The 18,782-nt window shown below is 48.6% G+C and overlaps 1 protein-coding gene across 1 annotated transcript; it reads left to right on the forward strand.

The window, feature by feature from the left end:
* Positions 1 to 5,193: 5,193 nt before the first annotated feature.
* Agmat (agmatinase) lies at positions 5,194 to 18,672 on the forward strand. The gene is made up of 7 exons (XM_028880672.2): positions 5,194 to 5,604; positions 7,663 to 7,865; positions 11,376 to 11,424; positions 12,768 to 12,963; positions 14,906 to 15,085; positions 17,708 to 17,792; positions 18,407 to 18,672. Exons 1-7 carry the CDS (start codon positions 5,330 to 5,332, stop codon positions 18,478 to 18,480), a joined length of 1,062 nt encoding a protein of 353 aa, XP_028736505.1. The 5' UTR covers positions 5,194 to 5,329; the 3' UTR covers positions 18,481 to 18,672.
* The last annotated feature ends 110 nt before the right edge of the window (positions 18,673 to 18,782 follow it).

Raw genomic sequence — 18,782 nt, forward strand, 5'->3', positions numbered from 1 at the left:
GGCTGATGGTCCTGGGCTCTCTAGGACATAGCTTGAGCATGAGCCTGAGTGAGCCAGTTCCGTGGCTGTGAGTTCTTCGATGAGAGGTAAGGTGTGGAATAGCGAGCAGGCTTGCTTTTGGGTTCCTGCTTGAAGTCTTGCCTTGACTTCCCTCCGTGATGGACTGTGACCTGTAAGCTGACATAAACCCTTCCTTCCCCTTAGTTGATTTTGGTCAGAGTGTTTTACCCCAGCAACAGCTGGAACAGCCCGGGACAGATCCTCCTGGTAACTCCCCACCCACTAACCGCCCCTACCACCACCCTTGGGTATCATTGCTACTTGCTCTGCTGTATTGATTCGAGCCAATCACTCTCTCCTACTGCCAGGCCAGCCGCCAAAGCAGCCCCTAGCCCTATCACAACTGTCTTCCTTTTCACGCTTTCTCAAATTTAATTGAATGTCCATTTTTTATCTAACAATATAAAGGTTCACGATGCTTTGGTTTGATGTGCTTTGTCCCCGAAAGGCTCGTGTGTCTCTGTGGCTTTATGAGAGGCACGGATCTAATAGGATTTGATTAAGTTATTTATTGGGGTATCATCCTTGAAGACATTAGACTACTCCTCAGGGCATGCCAGTTCGTTCCCAAGAGAATAAGATGTTAGAAGAAGAGCATCCTGCCCTTCCTCACCCTTTGGCTTCCTGGCTTCCCATCTGATCACTCCAATATGCTGTTTGAAGCCTTCTTCAAGAGACTGACCTGATAGTGTGGTCCAATTTGGACCTTCAGACTCCAAAACTGTATCAAATAAATAACTCCCTCCTCTTCTTCCTCTTCTTGTTTTCCTCCTTCTCCACCCTCCTGGGGTCTCTTGTATCCCAGGCTACCTCCAAACTCACTCTATAGTCCAGGATAACCTTGGATCTTCCCAATGCTACCTCTCAAATGCAGTTGTTATAGGTGCAGGCCACCAGACCTGGATTTGTGCTGTGCTATTTTGTTGTAGCATCAGAAAAAGGACTAATACATGAAACATAGTTTTAAAAATGTTATTGGGAACTAACCATTAATCCCAGCAGAGGCAGGCGGATCTCTTGAGTTCAAAGCCAGCCTGGTCTACAGAACTAGCTTATGGACAGCCAGGGCGACACAGGAAAACCTTGTCTTGATTCCCCAACTCCCTCAACGCACCCCCCCCCCAAAGGCTTTGGTGTGGCATGGTACTACATGCCTGTAATTGGAAAACTGAGGAAACGACGCAGGAGGATTGGGAGCTGGAAACCAGCCTGGGCTAAGTAGAAAAAAGTAGAATAAAAGGGCCGAAGTCAAGGAGACGTTGGTCACAGCTCAGTGACGCGAGCATTGTGTCCCGAGTTGCTCATCTTGCTGACATTGCCACACCAACATGTCTAAGCTGCCACAACCACAGACAAGTTCCCAGTGCTGACTCTCACGGGACCCTTGCCTCACTGGACTGGTAACCCGATCTGCACAGGCGGCTAAGCGCACCAGTGTGTTTCCTGACACTCCGGCTCTCCCGGATGTTCCTTTGTTTTTTTAAAGCAAGCACCGCCCCTAGAGCCCTTCTGCGCAGCTCCAGATCTGTCCAATCATTCACTCACTGACAAAAACAGTTCTTTTACATGTTCGGACAAGGTTCAAAGCAGCCCCTTGGAGGCAGGCGGAGAGCGTCAAGTCTGTGCTGGAGCCCAGAGTTTGCTGAGACAGTGCCTGCCCCACCTTTCTGTCCTGGTGCACAAAGAACAAGATAGAGGGTGCCGTGTGGAGTTCATTGGAGGAGGGCCGAGTTCTCTCCCCAGCACTGGAAGGGTGGGGGAAAGATTCGGTTTCTTCTATTGAAGGAAACTTGGGGACGGAGGAAGAAAGTCATAGATTCAAAGAAAAAGTTAATTCATATTCTATATTTTGGAGCTCTGATTTAAACACGTTTTCCTTCCAGGCTGATGTCCATTAGGTATGTGCTGGTGGCCACTGCCCCTGGCGAGTGTCTGTGCATCACAGACATTAAATATGTATGACATTAGCCTACCTTGTGTTACTGCCCCAGTTAGCTTGAACTCTGCCTCAAATGGCTCTCCATCTGGACATGGACAGACAGGGAACACCGATTAGGATCAGCTGCCCAGGCGTTCTGACCAGACCCCCTAGCCATAGGAAGGAGTGCCCACTACCCCCACCAACTGCTTTCTGACTACACACTCACCTTTCTTCTTCTTCTTCTTCTTCTTCTTCTTCTTCTTCTTCTTCTTCTTCTTCTTCTTCTTCTTCTTATTCTTCTTCTTCTTCTTTTTTTTTTTTAATATTGACAAGAAGCGCCTTGAAGTAGGCTTCTTTTTAAAGTTTACTTTAAATTTATTTTTATGCATGTGAAGGTTTTGCCTGCATGCATGCACGTGTACTTTGTACGTTCTTGGTGCTGGTGAAGGCCCAAAGGGGACATCAGATACCTGGAGATAAAGTTACAGATGGTTGTGAGCCACTGTGTGGGTGCCGGGGACTGAGCCTGTGTGCTCTGAAAGAGCAGCAAGTGCTTTTAACTGCTGAGCCATCTCCAGTCCCTTTAGTTTTAGTGTGTGTGTGTGTGTGTGTGTGTGTGTGTGTGTGTGTGTGTGTGTGTGTGTGTGTCTGAGCTTGAGGAGGCAGAAGAGGCACCTGATTCCCTGGAGCTGGAGTTACAGGCAGCTGAGAGACACTGCCGTGGGGCTGGGAACCAAATTCAGGATCTCTGCAAGAGCAGTAAGCACTCTGAACAGTTGAGCCAGGGCTGTAGCCAGACCAGGGCTCTTGTCCCGCGTGGGCTCTGGTCCACTTTCCACTTCACTTGGCCTCTCAGGTGACAGCAGCAGATGTTTCTGCTAAGCTGGTGCCTCCTTGTGGGGATGACAGGACAGGACATTGGACTGTAGAGACTTCCTCATGAGGAACTGTCATCCATCTGCAAAAGAAAACCATCACTTGTGAAAAGAGATTGTCCTGAGGGAAGCAGGGAGGTAGAGAAACTCCAGAACATTCACTCGGAAGGCCACCCTTTCAAGCATGAGGAGGGAGTGTTCCTCAGTCACGAGCACAGAGTGCCCGATGCAGAGAGGGCACCCATTAAACATGTGTGAGATGCATGGAAAGAAAACCAGCAGTGAGACGATCAGGTGCTCAAAGACAAGTGAGGAGAGGGAAACCATGGTAGAAATTGGGCGTCGAGAGGAAGAGACAGTTGCATTTCTGGAGGATAGACAGATCTGCCTTGAAGCCTCTGATATGGAACACTCATTACTGACCTCAGAGAACTTTGCCCTGTGCCCCGGAGTGCATCCTAGAATGTTGCATAGTGTCCTATGTGGCCTCTGCAGAGAGGCTGTGCACCAAGGCACACAACTTTTTCCATTCGGTCTCAATTGCTAGAGAAAACACCAAAACCACCAAGTGTCTCACATGTCACTTCTCTGTTTGTGCTTTTTTTTTTTTTTTTTTGCATTTATTTTTTTGTATGTGTGTGCATGTGTGTAGATGTAACCAACCGTCTTATTAAATAAGAAACACAGAACCAATGCAAAGAAGAAAGCACAGAGGTCAGAGCTAAGAGCTAAAACCTTACCCTTCCTCCTGCGGTGGTCCTACCTCTCTGAACCAGAGCTACTTCCTGTGTTAAAGTCTTTATATAGAGTTTCTGTTCTGCCTTCTCATTGCTTATAAACCCAACCACATGACCGCCTCGTCATGGCCTGTCTGTATAGACCTCCAGGTCTTCTATGGTTGGTATTGAGATTAAAGGCATGTGTATCCAATGCTGGCTGTATCCCTGAACACACAGAGACTTACCTAGCTCTGCCTACCAAGTGCTGGGATTACAAGCATACGCCACCACTGCCCTGCTTTCCTATGGCTTGCTAATAGCTCTGACCCCCAGGCAACTTTATTTATTAACATACAAATAACATTTTAATACAAATAAAATATCAGCATACATGTGTGCCTCGATGTTCCTGCGGGAGGTCAGAGGACAACTTTCAGGAGTCAGTTCTGTTCTGGGTGGCAGGGGTTGAACTCAGTTTATTAGGCTTGTCAGCTGATGCCTTTACCAGCTGAGCCATCCTGCTGGCCCCTAGTGATTTTTTCCCTTTCCTTAGAACCAAGAAGACAGCACACTCGCCGGCTTGCTGCTGCTGTGCCTTTCTCGATAGCTCACCACTAAAGTCTTTGTAATACACTAAAAGGTTTTGTGGGTTTTTGTTTGTAACAGGATGTCACCATGTAGCTTTAGCTAGCTTGGTACTCATCATGTAAATCAGACTGACTCCAAACTCACAGAGACTCTCCTGCCTCTGCCTCCTGAGTGCTGGGATTAAAGGCTAATACCATCATGCATAACTATAATGCATTTTTATTTTATATTCTCTTTACTCAGAGTGCAACTGAAGGTCTTTGCAGATACGATGCAAATGTTCTACCCCCAGCTATCCTTAAAAAAATATGTGTATGTATATTTTTAAGGATACACACACACACACACACACACACACACACACACACACATACACACACACATGACGAGCCTGTGGCAAACACCTTTCTTTTGTGCTGAGGTGATGGATCTCTGAGTTTGAGGTCAGCCTAGTCTACATGACAAGCTGGAGCCCAGCCTGTGCCAGCTACATGAGACCCTGTCTTAAAACAAGGACAACAGGGCTGGAGAGATGGCTCAGAGATTAAGAGCACCGATTGCTCTTCCAGAGGTCCTGAGTTCAATTCCCAGCAACTACATGGTGACTCACAACCATCTGTAATGAGATCTGGCACTCCCTCCTGTATACATAATAAATAAGTAAATCTTTAAAAAAAATCCACTATCTTTAAAAAAAAAAAAAAAAAACCAAGGACAACAAATAATAACAACAACACAATGTTGCTTAGGTTGAGCATTTTACCTTAGCACTGAAGGCCAAAGTAGATACACATGTTCCAGACCAGCAGGACTGTAGAGTGAGACCTTTTGTTAACAAAACCATACAACCATAGCAAACAAAGCAAAACAAAACAAAATTACTCTGAATAGGAGAGACAGACAAAGGCCAGATGTTGGAGGCTCCTTGCACTGATAACCCTGGGGGGGGGGGGCAGGTGGGCATGAATGGGAAGCCCCAGGTGTCTCACTGACCAATCCAGTGTCAATCCAGTGGGGAGCTGAAGTCCAGCGGGGCAGGTAGAGAAACGCTTGGGCTCTGGGGCCCTCCCATGGCCCGCCCCTTTGATCCCAGGGCGCCCCTGACCTTTGAGCCCTGCACCTAGCGGGCTGGCACGCTGGCGGGGTTGGGCTCCTCAATAGGCGGCATGCTGCGGCTGCTCATGTCCAGTTGTACCCGGGGCCCGGGGTCTGGGGTGGCCACGTGGCGTCCCTCTGTGGGGCTCCTCTCTCCTGGTCACCCCAGGATCCGCCAGGCTTCAGATGCCCCTCATCACCAGTCCCCCGGCTCTGAGTCATTGGTACAACTGGTGGGTGTCTGCTCCATGATGCGCCTGCCTCTGCAATCCTCCCCTGAGGGGCTGGATGCCGCCTTCATCGGTGTGCCTCTGGACACGGGGACTTCCAACCGGCCTGGGGCCAGGTAAGGCCAGAAGCTCCCGAATGCAGAAGGCACGTGGGTCTTGCACCTCTTCACCTAGGTCATTGGGATCAGGAGGGCGGCTCCCTCCTCTTTCAACACGCAACACCAAGAGCTTATCACAGGATTGGAAGGCCAATCCTGAAATCTCAGGGTCATCAGGGGTCAAGAAAGGGTTCTCTGTACTCCTGTAACCTCAAGAAGCCGAGGCAGCTCCGAAAGGCCAGCCTGGGCTGCATTAGCAAGCCAGGAGAGTTTCTAGAACCCCAGCCTTGCTGGGATGGTGGATATGCACACCCTAGTTCCATCCTAGGGGCCGCTGGTTTGAGAACAGACATTGGCTGGGCTGGAGAGATGGCTCAGCCGTTAAAGGCTAGGCTCACAACCAAAAATATAAGAGAACAAAATATAAGAGAACAGACATTGGTAGTCCCTTCCCCAAATCCCCAACTATCAAAATCCAAGAGACCGAAAGTCTGTTTCTTAATTAGCAAGCAACGGCAGTTTCTGCTTCAGTTCATTGTATTTGACTGTATCAGGCTGAATTTTTATTTTTTTTTTCAGAGCTGAGGACCAAACCCAGGGCCTTGCGCTTGCTAGGCAAGCGCTCTACCACTGAGCTAAATCCCCAACCCCCAGGCTGAATTTTAAAAGCTGTCATTTAGTAAATGTCAACGAACCCAGGACATTTTGCAAAGTTGACCTCGTTAAATTCATACCACCACACCAGGACATAAATAACAGCATCATTATTTTAAAGATCAGGAAACAGAAACCCAGGCTAAGGAATTGTCTAATGCTACGTAATAAATTGGTAGTGGGTGGGCTCTTGTGTAAGGAATGGGGGGGGTGTCTAAGTGACAAGCTCTCTCTCACTCAGCTTTTGAGGCCCCTGGTTTGATCTCCATCGATGAAAAAGACAAAACAGGCAAAGAACAAAGTGGAGCGTGTGTCCCATGCTGGTACTTAACTTTTTAAAATATTTACTTTTATTTCATGTGTACACATGTTTCTGTCTGCACGAATGTGTGTGCACCATATCTCTGCCTGGTGCTGAGTAGCCGGAAGAGGACAGTGTTGGGTCCCCCAAGAACTGGAATTAAGGATAGTTGCGAGTTGCCATGTGGGTGCTGGAATCTAAACCCAGATCTTCTGCAAGAGCAGCCAGTGCTCCTAACTCATGAGCCATCTCTCCAGCTCCTTAAATAAACGGTTAATTCCTATGTGTGCTCACGTGCATGCGTGCGGGTAGGGACTGGCGGTCAGCTGGTGAGTCATCTCGGTATCACAGTCTGCCTTGTTCGAGACAGGGTCTCTCACTGACCGAAAGTTCACTGAGTGAGCTAGACGGGTGGCCAGGGACCCCCTACTGACCCTCCTGATCTGAGTCTGCAGTGCTGGGAATTCCAAGTGGGTGCCACCACACCTGGTAGTTATATATGGGTTCTGGGGATCAAACCTGGACCCTTCCACTTAGATGGCAAGAGCTTTTGTGACTGAACTATCCTTGTACTAAGACAAACAAACAAAAACCTAACTCAGCCTCAGATACTGTGTTACAGTATGGAAAACTAATAAACTGAACACGATCAGAAATTCTGTTGGTCTGCTATCGTCATGCATAGAGGTAATCCAGCACTCAGGAGGCTGAGGCAGGAGGATTGAGAGTTTGAGGCGATCTTGGGGTACACGGTGAGTTTTGTGCCAGCAAGACCAATATAAAAACAATAAAATAAAAATAACAATACAATTAAAAAAGTAAAAAAACAAAACAAAACAGCCATCCCACCCCACCCCACCCCACCCCCGCAAATATACATAGATGAATGGTTCTCAGTGGGGTCTGTATTGTACCCAGTGGTCATGCCTGCTCACATCCAGACAGACTTTTACTTGGTGCAGGTTGGGGGGAGAGATGCTCCTGGTTGCTAGTGGTTACAGACTATCCCACAGCACAGGGTCGCCTGTCCCAAATGTTAGGAGACAGAGACGCTCCATTTAGGCACAGTGAGCCTCCAGAGCTCTGCAGCAGCTGACATGTAGATGATTCTTCTTCTCCAGATTTGGACCCCATCGAATCCGGGAGGAATCGGTGATGCTGGGGGCTGTCAACCCCAGCACAGGAGCCCTCCCCTTCCAGTCCCTCAGGGTGGCAGATCTAGGCAATGTGAACGTCAATCTTTACAACCTCCAGGACAGCTGCCGGGTAATTCGAGAGGTCTATCAGAACGTCCTAGAAGCTGGCTGCATTCCTCTGACCTTGGGTAATGGCTGTCGGCAAGGGCAAGTCTGGCTTTTTCATGGCCGTCTGGGGAGGGTGGTTGTTCAATATGGGCCCATGAGAAACTCTTCTCCAGGGGAAGCTGCTGGGAAGACAGACACAGAAGGAGAGTGAACACTCCAAGTCACTCATTTTAATCCCAGGAGAGAAGATAGTTAAGATTTTGGGAGACCTGGCATGAAGGCTAACAGAGTAAGGCCCTGTCTCAGTGGGAAAAAAATATGCTGGTTAACTAGGACAAGGCCAGTGAGGCATTTGCCCTCTGGCATAAAAAAAAATCAACAGTCAAGATCGATAAACTAGGATAAGTAACCTATCCCCTGCTTTTCCTTCAAATCCCTGTTGGACTAGAATTGGCATTACTGGCTTTGTTGTTGTCCAGCCAAGAATTTCTCTTCTTTCAAAGGTTCTACCCCTGCATGTATCTCACCCTCCTCCCTCCCCCTCCTCCCAGCCCTCCGCCTCAGACCTGGAGAAGGCTATCAATAGGGACTCAGTTGCAGTTTCCCAACTTCACAGACAAAAATATTTTTAGTGACTGTGAGAACTGCAAGAGGGCCTTTCTTTCATGCCTTCTTTCCTTTTTTCTTACATTTATGTGGTGTGTGTCCATGTACACACAAGTGTCACAGTATGCATATACAGGTAGGAATCCAACTTTTTTTTAATATTTATTTATTTATTATATATACAGCATATATGACTGCAAGCCAGAAGAGAGCACCAGATCTTATTACAGATGGTTGTGAGCCACCATGTGGTTGCTGGGAATTGAACTCAGGACCTCTGGAAGAGCAGTCAGTGCTCTTAACCTCTGAGCCATCTCTCCAGCCCCCAGAATCCAACTTTTGGGAGTCCGTTCTCTCCTTTTACCATGTGGGTCCCGGGGGTCAAATACAGGTCATCAGGCTTTACCCACTGAGCCATCTGCCTGCCCTCCAGAGGATATATCTGAACCGGTCAGGATTTGCATCAATCTACAGGGCAGTGGTCCACATTGAAACAATGTGAGAGGTGTTTTTGTTTTTGTTTTGTTTTTAAATATCCCTATTTATTTTTGCCAATTTGCATTATTACCGGATTTGGCAGTGGTCGGGAGGGTGGCTTCAGGATGCCGTTTTTGACATCTCAACCTAGCTCTCACAAGCTGCTTCATGTTGCTAGGTGCTTGGCTTCATCTGTCAACAGGCGGAGTGACAATGCCCATCTCACTGCACTGTGGGTGGGGTGTGGCGTTAGCCAGCAGCACTATTAATACTAATTCTCGCACTAGGCCTGTACTGCTCAGTAGGGTAGCCTGTAATCTTAGCTACTCCTGAGACTAAGGCAGGGGGACCACAAGTTCAAAGCCAGTCTAGACTGGAGAATGAGTTCAAGTCCAGCCTGGGCAACTTAGTGAGACCCTGTCACAAGATTCAAAAATAAAAAATAAAAAGACAGTGCTGTTAAATAACACCATACTTCCATACCTAGATATGTACAAGCAACACTGACTGTATAAACTGACGACAGTACTGCTCCGTGGTGTGGTTAAGGCGAGGGTTTCTGTTGTGGACAAGAGAGGACATCCAGAAACACCTGGAAGAGTCCAGAGCAGAGATAAAAAGAAGTAGACTGAACGTGACCTGCAGAGAGATGGGGAGGAGGGAAACGGGGCGGGGGTGGCGGTGGGTGGGGAGAGGGAGACCCAGAGAGGAAAACAGAGAGAGTGAGCCGAAGAGAAGGAGCTTAGCGAAAGCACTGGCAGGGTTCTAAGGAGAAGAAGTAGCCGTCAGGAGGGAAGCCCATGAACTGGAGTTTAGGGGATGAGCTGGGAAGTCCAGGGGCCAGCATGGACTCTGAAATGTGTGACAGGTATCTGTGACACTGAGGGACCTGGAGGCCAGCCTGTGCTAAAAGGCACCACCAATAGCCATTTGTCCCTTCTGCCAGCGAAAAGGGAATGACTCCTTTTGGTAGAGGAGAGCCAGCTTCACAAGTTCCTGAGGAAGGCTGGCTTTTGCCTAACCCTAGAATTTGGGGAAATGGAGTTTCCTTTGGACCTGACACTAAACTCAGTAAGATTAAAAAAAAAAAAAAAAAGAAAGAAAGAAAGAAAGAAGGAAAGAAAGAAAGAAAGAGAGAAAGAAAGAAGACACAAAGGTAGGAGGAGGATGTGTTGGAAAGGAGGGTTGCAGTTGCAGGGAGAGGGAGATAAATGTGATCGAAACACTTTCTGTGTGAGTCTGGAGAGATGGCTTCGTGGTTGAGGGCTAATGCGGTTCTTCTAGAGGACTTGAGTTCAGTTCCCAGGATCCACATCTGCCAGTCCTCAAAATTATTTCTTAAAAAACATGAGATTAAGTTAGGCAGTGGTGGCACATGCCTTTAATCTCAGCACTCCGGAGGCAGAGCCAGGTGGATCTCTGTGAGTTCGAGGCCAGCCTGGGCTACCAAGTGAGCTCCAGGAAAGGCGCAAAGCTACGCAGAGAAACCCTGTCTCGGGGGAAAAAAAAAAAAAAACCCAAACAAACAAACAAACAAACAAACAAAAAAAACTACACAGAGAAACGCTGCCTCAAAAAAAAAAAAAAAAAAAAAAACAAAAACAAAAAACAAAAAACCCATGAGATTAGTGTGGCAGAGCACCTGGCTGGCATGTGTGGAGCCCTGAGTTCAATTCCCAGTGTGAAAGTTAATAAGTAAGTAGTATGGGGCTGGAGAGATGGCTCAGTACTTAAGAGCACTGGCTGTTCTTTCGGGGACTCAGATTCAAGTCCCAGCACCCACAGGGCAGCTCACAGTCATCTATCCGTAACTCCAGTCCCAGGGGATCCGACGCTGTCTTCTGACTTCTGAGGGCACAAGGCATGAATGTGGTGCAGAGACACACGCAAGCAAAACACTCAAACACATAAAAATGAAAATAAATAAATCTTTATGAAAAATGAAAATAAAATATTTGAACCGTAGAGATCGCTCAGTGTGTAAAAGTGCTGGCCACGCTAGCCTGATGACCTGAATTTGACCCCTGGAACATTACTGTAGGAGGGAACTGACTCTTCCAAGTTGTCCTTGATGTCCACACATAGGCCATCGGCTCTACACATCATATACATAAAAACTAAGGCAAATGGAAAATAGGATCTTCAGCTCCTCAGCTTCCATATCGGGCAATGCAGGCGTACGCCGTTCACACCCTCCCGGGAAGGTGCGTAGGACAGAGTTGTGTTGCAGAACAACTCATAAGCTTTGATTTATGCAATTAGTTATGTGTCTGAGTGTGGGTATGTGCCAGTGAGTACAGGTGTCAGTGAAGACCAGAGGTGGGGTCCCCTGGAGTTGGAGTTACAGGTGACTTGGGAGCTGCCTGACATGAGTGATGAGCAGTGTGCGCTCTTAACCACGGAGCCATCTCTCCAGTACAGTTCTGTAGGGGACCCGAAAGGGTGGCAGTACCAGGTGACTACGGCACTGTTGTGTTTATAGACTGTGAGCTGTTTTCTCTCTGCAGGTGGAGACCATACGATCACATACCCCATACTGCAAGCGGTGGCAAAGAAGTAAGTCCCAAGCTTTCAACACTTGGGAGCTGAGGTCCAGTGCCACTGGTGACATCAAGTGACCACTGTGGGCTGAGAGGCAGGGGTGATTGGAAATCCCCACTGAGTTGTTTCTAGGGTTCGAAACTAAGGCTGGGCTCCGGGTGCGTCTGTCAGTCATCAGTTCGGAGCCCTTTCGCTTGGCCTAGTTCTGCTGTGGGACACACACTCTGCGTTTTCAGTTGGCCTCTGGTTTGGAAAATGACACTCAAGTGAGATATACAACCCCAGCTACCTTCTGTGTGTTTTGCTTTGTGTGCCAATTACAAATATTGACCGGGGGTGGAGGGGTGGGGGCGGGGGTGGGGTGGGGACGACACGTGCCCCCCCCAAACTCCCTCCTTGCCTGGACAACAAATACTAGATTGTTCAGCAGATGCACGTCTGCACATTAGTCAGCTTTGGCTGACTTAGTCGGAGGAAGACAGAAGGGTGGAGATGGTAGGTGGGAGCTTCAGAATTTGTTTTGGGGAAGGCATGTGGATGGATAGCATCCTGACTGGAGTGGGAAGGTGTAATAAGTCTTTCTTTAGACTGCCAGCTCCCAAATAATGACATGGTGACTTCTTATTAAGTATGAAAGCTTGGCCTTAGCTTAGGCTTGTTCCCAACTTAAATTAAATTAAAACTTACATTAACCTCTTTATATTAATCTTCATTCTTCCACATGGCTCGTTACTTCTCCTCAGTATTATATGTCTGACCTCCTCTGCATCCGGCTGGTGAATCTCCTGCCTCATGTTCTTTACTTGAGTTCCTCTCTCTCCCCAGAAGTCCTGCCTATCCTCTCCTGCCTAGCTATTGGCTGTTCAGCTATCTATTAAACCAATAAGAAGGTGCCTTAGACAGGTGAGGAAGGACAGAGATACATCTTCACACAGTGTACAAAAAGATTATCCCATCAGGAAGGCATATGGGTAGCGTCCTGGCTGGGGTGGGAAGGCATGTGGGTAGCATCCTGATTTGGGGGTGGGTGGGGTCAGTCTTGTCTCAAGCTGTAATAGTCTCCTACTAGCATGGACCGTGTTCATTTGGGGTATCTGGCAGAGCTGATGGAGAGGAGCAGGGTCCGAACATCCTGTTGGTGCCTTATCGAGAGAAAAGGTGGTTCTGACTGGTTCAGCCTTTCCTGAGTTCTGTCCTGTGCCATTGTCCGTCTCTCTGAAATTCTGAGTGGCAGGCCAGTCATATCTGCTTCTACCTGACTTCTTCAAGGTGCTAAGTGAGCTGAACTCAGAAAAGAGATGGAAGGCGGGTAGCTGATGCCAGGACCCTTGACCTCTGAGCTGCTGTTTCGTTACCAGGCATGGTCCTGTGGGCCTAGTGCATGTGGGTGCCCACACCAACACAACTGACAAAACCCTGGGGGAGAAGGTCTATCATCGGACAGCTTTCCGTCGATGCGTGGAGGAGGGACTGCTGGACTGTAAGCAGGTGGTGCAGATCGGCATCCGGGGCTCTTCCAAGACTGTGGATCCCTACAGATACAGTCGGAGCCAGGTGATGGACTGGATGTCCTTCTCTCTCCCCCAAAGTATCTTCTTCATTGTCAAAGATGGACTCCACGGGGACTTAGTGTGGTTGGGGCTAGATGTGGCAGCATAGGCCCGTAATCCCAGTCTCCAAGGGTCGAGAATCTAGCATCATTCTCAGCTTCCTAGAGTTCCTGGCAAGCCTGGGCTACATGAGACCTCCATTGAGGACAAAGCCAAAAACAGGCTGGCGCGACGGTCATCAAGTAAAGGCGCTTGCCGCTAAGTCTGATGACCTGAGTTGGATCCCTGGGACCCACAACGTGGAAGGAGAGAAACAACTCCGGAAGCTTGTCCTCTGACCTCCAACCTTCACACATGCATCACGACCTGTGCATGCCTGGTGCTGCTCCCCGCCCCACCCCCAACCCCCACAAAGATAAGAGAAGGCAAGTGGAGATGAAAATCTGAGTTTGAATCAAGAGTCTTGTGGCAGCCAGGCAGTGGTGGCTCACGCCTTTAATCCCAGCACTTGGGAGGCAAAGCCAGGTGAGTTCGAGGCCAGCCTGGTCTACAAAGTGAGATCCAGGACAGGCTCCAAAGCTACACAGAGAAACCCTGTTTTGAAAAAAACAAAACAAAACCAAAAAAAAAAAAAAAAAAAAAAAAAAAGAGTCTTGTGGCAAGAGTAGATTTCTGCTTTTGTTTTGATACAGGGTCTTAAGACTGGCCTGCAACTCATGGTGATCCTCCTGCCTTAGTCTCCTGAGATATTGGAATTGCAGGTGTGAGCCACTGTGCCTGGCTCAGGGAGACATTAATGAGGCAGAAGCGGCCTGTTGCTGCACAGCAGAATGAAGCAGAAAGTAAAGCCCTTGGGAGGCTGCTGGCTTAGAAGATGTGGGCGTGTGAACCTGAGTCTAGGCCAGACACCCCTTCTTGGTGTTTACTGCAACACCCAGCAGGCAGAAGGCTCTGGTCTGAACACAGTGCAAGACTCCCACACGAACACCCCAGTCCCTTTCTTTTTTTGAGACAGGGTCTCAGGACATAGCTTTGGTTGTCTTGGAACTCGTTCTGTAGACCAGGGCTAGCTTTGAACACACAGAGATTCACCTGCCTCTGCCTCTGAGTGCTGGGATTAAAGGTGTGCATTACCACATCTGGTCCTCTTTCTTTTCTTTTCTCTATGTAGCCCTGGATGTCTTGGAACTCGTTCTGTAGACCAGGCTGGCCTTGAACTCACAAGATCCACCTACCTCTGCCTCCCAAGTGCTGGGATTAAAGGCGTGCGCCACCATGCCTAGCTATTTTATATTTCTTTTAATTACATTTATTTATTGTGTGTGTGCGTGCCACAGCATGAGTGTGGAGGTCAGAGGACAAGTTGTGGAGTCAGTTCTCTTCCGCTGAGTGGGTTTTGGGGATTGAGCTCAGGTCATTAGTCTTGGTAGCAAGTGCTTTTACCCTAGCTGAGCTGACTCATCTGTCCAGTCCCTCAATTTTGGGGTGTATCAAGGCCAATGTTCTGGACAGAAGCATCTAGAATAGTGCTTCTCAACTGTGGGTTGGTATTCCTTTCAAACCACCTTTTCAAAGGGGTCACATAGCAGAGAGCCTGCTTATCAGATCTTTACATTACAACTCATAACAGTAGCACAATTGCAGTTATGAAGTAGCAATGAAAATAATGTTATGGTTGGGGGTCACCACAGCATCAGGAACTGTATTAGGAAGGTTGAAAACCCCCGACCTAGAGTCTTAAATGACAAGTTTCTCACCCTTGGTTTCAGCTCAGTTCTTTTCTGATCCTGACACTCAGGTCGTCTTTGACTTTGATTCCTAACTTCATCAGTGGAGTGGGGACCATGGTTCCCCTCATGGAAGTTGAGGTCAGATGTGATAAGCGTGTGAGAAGCTGAGCATGGGGTCAGCTCTGATCAGCAGCTCTTTGGCTCTCCACTCTTCAGGGCTTCCGTGTGGTCCTGGCTGAAGACTGTTGGATGAAGTCATTGGTTCCCCTGATGGCAGAGATCAGGCAACAGATGGGGGGCAAGCCTCTTTATGTCAGCTTTGGCATAGACGCCTTGGATCCTGCCTATGCCCCAGGAACAGGGGCACCAGAAGTTGCTGGGCTCACCCCTAGTCAGGTAAGTGGGCTTGCTCAGTGGATTCCCAGGGTGGGTATTATTGTTATGTATGCCCCCCTTGTCCATGCCTCTGTGTGTGTGTGTGTGTGTGTGTGTGTGTGCAGGTTCCCATAGAGGCCAGAAAGAGCATTAGATCCTCCTGAAGCTGGATTCACAGGTGGTTGCATGCCACCTAATGTGGATGCTGGGAACCAAACTTGGATTGGTTTGGTTCAAAACCTCCGCGAAAGCAACAAGCACTCTTAACCACTGAGACATCTTCCTAGCCCTAGAGGGTGCATTTTATTTTTTAACTTGATATTGATTCTGTCAATTTCACATCATGTACGCCAACCCCACTCATCTCCCTGTTGTTGTAACTGCCCTTGTCCTCCCCACCCCCACCACCAAAATCTCATCGTGGAAGCTGTAGTGTGTTGCAGTGAGTCACACAGGATACACAGCATACTCTTCAGTCCATACATCTTTACTTGCAAATGTTCATTGCAAGGAGTCGTTGGTCCAGTTTGAGGCTCTGGCTTCTGCTACACCATCAATACTGGACCCTACTGGGACTCCTCTTGGATATCCTGGTGCTGCCCTGTATTGTGGAGATCCTACAGCTTTGGAACTGCAGGACTGGACCCTTCACATGCTCCTGCAGTTCATAGATAAGGTGGATGTTGTTGGGGTGGGCCAACTCATAGCCCTGGATTGGGACCTGGGTGGTAGCTGAGTTGGTCGGGCCAAAAGCTCTCCTGCATCCTTACCACCTGGGTGAGCTCTTCTGCAGGGCCCCTGGCTAGCTAACCCAATGCTGCAGGGTTCAGGCTTGCCTTGAATCATGCAGCCCATGCAGGCCTCTAACTCAGCTTCTGAGTGCTGGACTATGATGGGCTTGCATCACTAAGGCAGGATTTTAAAGACACAGCACCTGGATGTGTCTAACCTCTGGCCTGAGGGCTGCATGCCCTATTTGGCCAAGGATAGCTGTGGATAGCGCCCAACACAAAATTGTAAACTTACTTAAAACATTAAGAGATTAAAAAAAAAAAACAAAAACAAAACCAGGCAGGGTGGTGGTGGCACATGCCTTTAATCCCAGCGATTGGGAGGCAGAGGCAGTTGGATCTCTGTGAGTTCGAGGCCAGCCTGGGCTACAGAGTGAGTTCCAAGAAAGGCTCCAAAGCTACACAGAGAAATTCTGTCTCAAACAAACAAACAAACAAACAAGCAAGCAAGCAAACAAACAAACAAACCAAAACCAACCAACCAACCAAACAAAAACCAACCAACCAACCAACCAAAAACCGGACTGTGTGGTTCTTAAGCATGAAATTTGTAGACCATAATGTCATCTCATAATATCATGAGGTTGGGCAGGCCTGAATATGTCCTCAGGTCTGACTGTAGTTTTGGGTACTCAGTGAAGAGGCCCTGCTTTGAGCACGGGCTGCTTGCCGGTGGTTTTCTAATATCCTGTTTTGTAGCTAGGGATTAAACCCAGACCTCACACATGCTAAGCAAGCGCTCTCCCCCTGAACTTTGGGACCATCCTGAAAGATCTGAGAATTCTTTATTATTCTTTCTGCCTCTAGTTCATCTATAGTCAATCCATGGGCACCATTCTGTATTGTCCCCTCTTAAGAACACCGAACTTTGGGGCTGGTGGTGTAGCTCAGTAGTGGCACACATGCTTAGCACGAACAAAGGTCTATATTGCTATTCCCAGCTCCAAAACAAAACACAATTCACCAAGCTGCTTATGGTTAAATTAATCAAGTACACACATAGAGACTGACTCCCAGTGACTGGAGCATTTTGGAGTCAAGCCTGATGAGCTACACTGAGATCCACAAGGGAGTGAGCAGGGCCTTTCCATTGTCCATTAACCTGTCTTCATAGGCCAGGGTATGAGTGGCAGGTTGTCCAAGGTGTAAGTGAATTGCATACATTTTCTAAGAAAAGAGGATGCTCATACCTGCGTCTTACAGGCATTCCTGCCCATTCAGGAGCATTTCTGGAGCAATCCTAAGCCCTCTGCTTTTCTTTTTAAATTTATTTGTTATGTCAGTATTCTGCCTGCATGTATGCTTGCAGGCTAGAAGAGGGCGCCAGATGGTTGTGAGCCACCATGTGGTTGCTGGGAATTGAACTCAGGACCTCTGGAAGAGCAGCCAGTGCTCTTAGCCTCTGAGCCATCTCTCCAGCCCTGTCCTCTGCTTTTCACACTCAGGAGGGAAACTTCTTTGGAAAGGCAGCTGTCTTTATACCTCTTCCTAACCCACCTTAGCCATCTCCATCTACTTTGCCTTTCTTGTTACTATGTGTTAGCCTGTGTCTCTGCCCAGAATGCTGAGTCATCTCATCTGCCAGTCCCTTGAAGTGTTTGTACCTCAGGAAGCCTTCCCACACCTAGGCTGTCTCCTGTAGGTTGCCTGTCTCAGGCTCTTGACCGTGACATTGCCTGGCTTGACTCCGCCATCACACCATGAAGCCCCTAGGAGAGGGCCTGTGTGTTGGGAGCTGTGTCCCTGGGAGGCCCACCAGCGTGGCTGTAGCGAGCACATCTCAGTCAGGGGTGGGTACCTATGCCGCTGCCGGTTGCTCACTGGCAATGACCGTCACTTCCACCTTGGGCAGGCCCTGGAGATCATCCGAGGTTGTCAAGGCCTGAACGTGGTGGGCTGCGATCTTGTGGAAGTTTCCCCACCATATGACCTCACAGGTGAGTGAAGAGGAACAATGCTCCACAGGCAGCTCTTGTTTAAATTAGACTCATCTAGTGAGTTAGGCCTCCATGTTTACCTCAGGGACCCTGTGGGGAATGACCAGCAGCGAAGGGAGAAGCCTGTTACCACAAATGTGAGGAACATGAGCTAATGAAGCAAACCAACCCCTGGGAGGTGCCAGGTGTCATTAGTGAAGAGAAAGGCAACAGCCTGCCGTGTAGTGAGTGACAGGGTGCCTCAGTCCCACCTCCCTTTGATAGTTTGCTGAAAAGTGAATTTGCAAAGCACGTTTTGGTGGAGTAGGGAGTTGCTGCCGCTGACGCCTGGGCAAAACGGATGTCCTCCCAATTCTAACTGGAAGAAAAACAAACAAAACCACTTTCTAGTTAGGCCTATTGGCCTGAGGGTGGGCTAGGAGCAGCACCTGCCATCAGTATAGACTCCTCATACTGTCTCCAAATGACGCTTGGTGGGGGCTGAAGGCATGGTCACAGGCGGATAGCACCCAGAGTTCAGAAGTCAGGGCTCTGGGAAGGCCAGCGGCTAGGGTCCTAGAGCCTGGGCATCAGCGGGCATGCACCTCTTCACGGCATTCCTTCCTCCTTCCTAGGTAACACAGCCCTCCTAGCAGCTAACCTGCTGTTTGAGATGCTTTGTGCTCTCCCCAAAGTGACAACTGTCTGAGTCTACTCTTCAAGCCAAGACAGATAGTGTCATGATGGAGCCTCAAGGACTTGTGGACAAGCAGTGCAAGGACGAAAGCAAGCTTTGCACAAATGTCACCCCTGGTGCAAATAAGGACCTTTCAGAACACCGACCCAAGCAGAGCAGCTGGCGCTCTGTCATCCTGAACATGAAAACATTTATTTACTCTTATGTGTGCCTGAGTTCATGTATGTGTACCACATGTGTGCAGGAGCCTGTGGAGTTCAGAGGAGGGTGTAGGACCCCTGGAAACTGGAGTTCCAGGCAGCTGTGAGCCACCA

This window comes from Peromyscus leucopus, chromosome 2, assembly GCF_004664715.2.
Source record: "Peromyscus leucopus breed LL Stock chromosome 2, UCI_PerLeu_2.1, whole genome shotgun sequence".
NCBI classification, from domain to species: domain Eukaryota; kingdom Metazoa; phylum Chordata; class Mammalia; order Rodentia; family Cricetidae; genus Peromyscus; species Peromyscus leucopus.

Coding starts and splice junctions, on each gene's coding strand:
- Agmat (XM_028880672.2), top strand. CDS start 5,330: ATGCTGCGGCTGCTCATGTCCAGTTGTACCCGGGGCCCGGGGTCTGGG. Junction 5,605..7,662: donor TCCAACCGGCCTGGGGCCAG/GTAAGGCCAGAA, acceptor CTTCTTCTCCAG/ATTTGGACCCCATCGAATCC. Junction 11,425..12,767: donor CTGCAAGCGGTGGCAAAGAA/GTAAGTCCCAAG, acceptor TTTCGTTACCAG/GCATGGTCCTGTGGGCCTAG.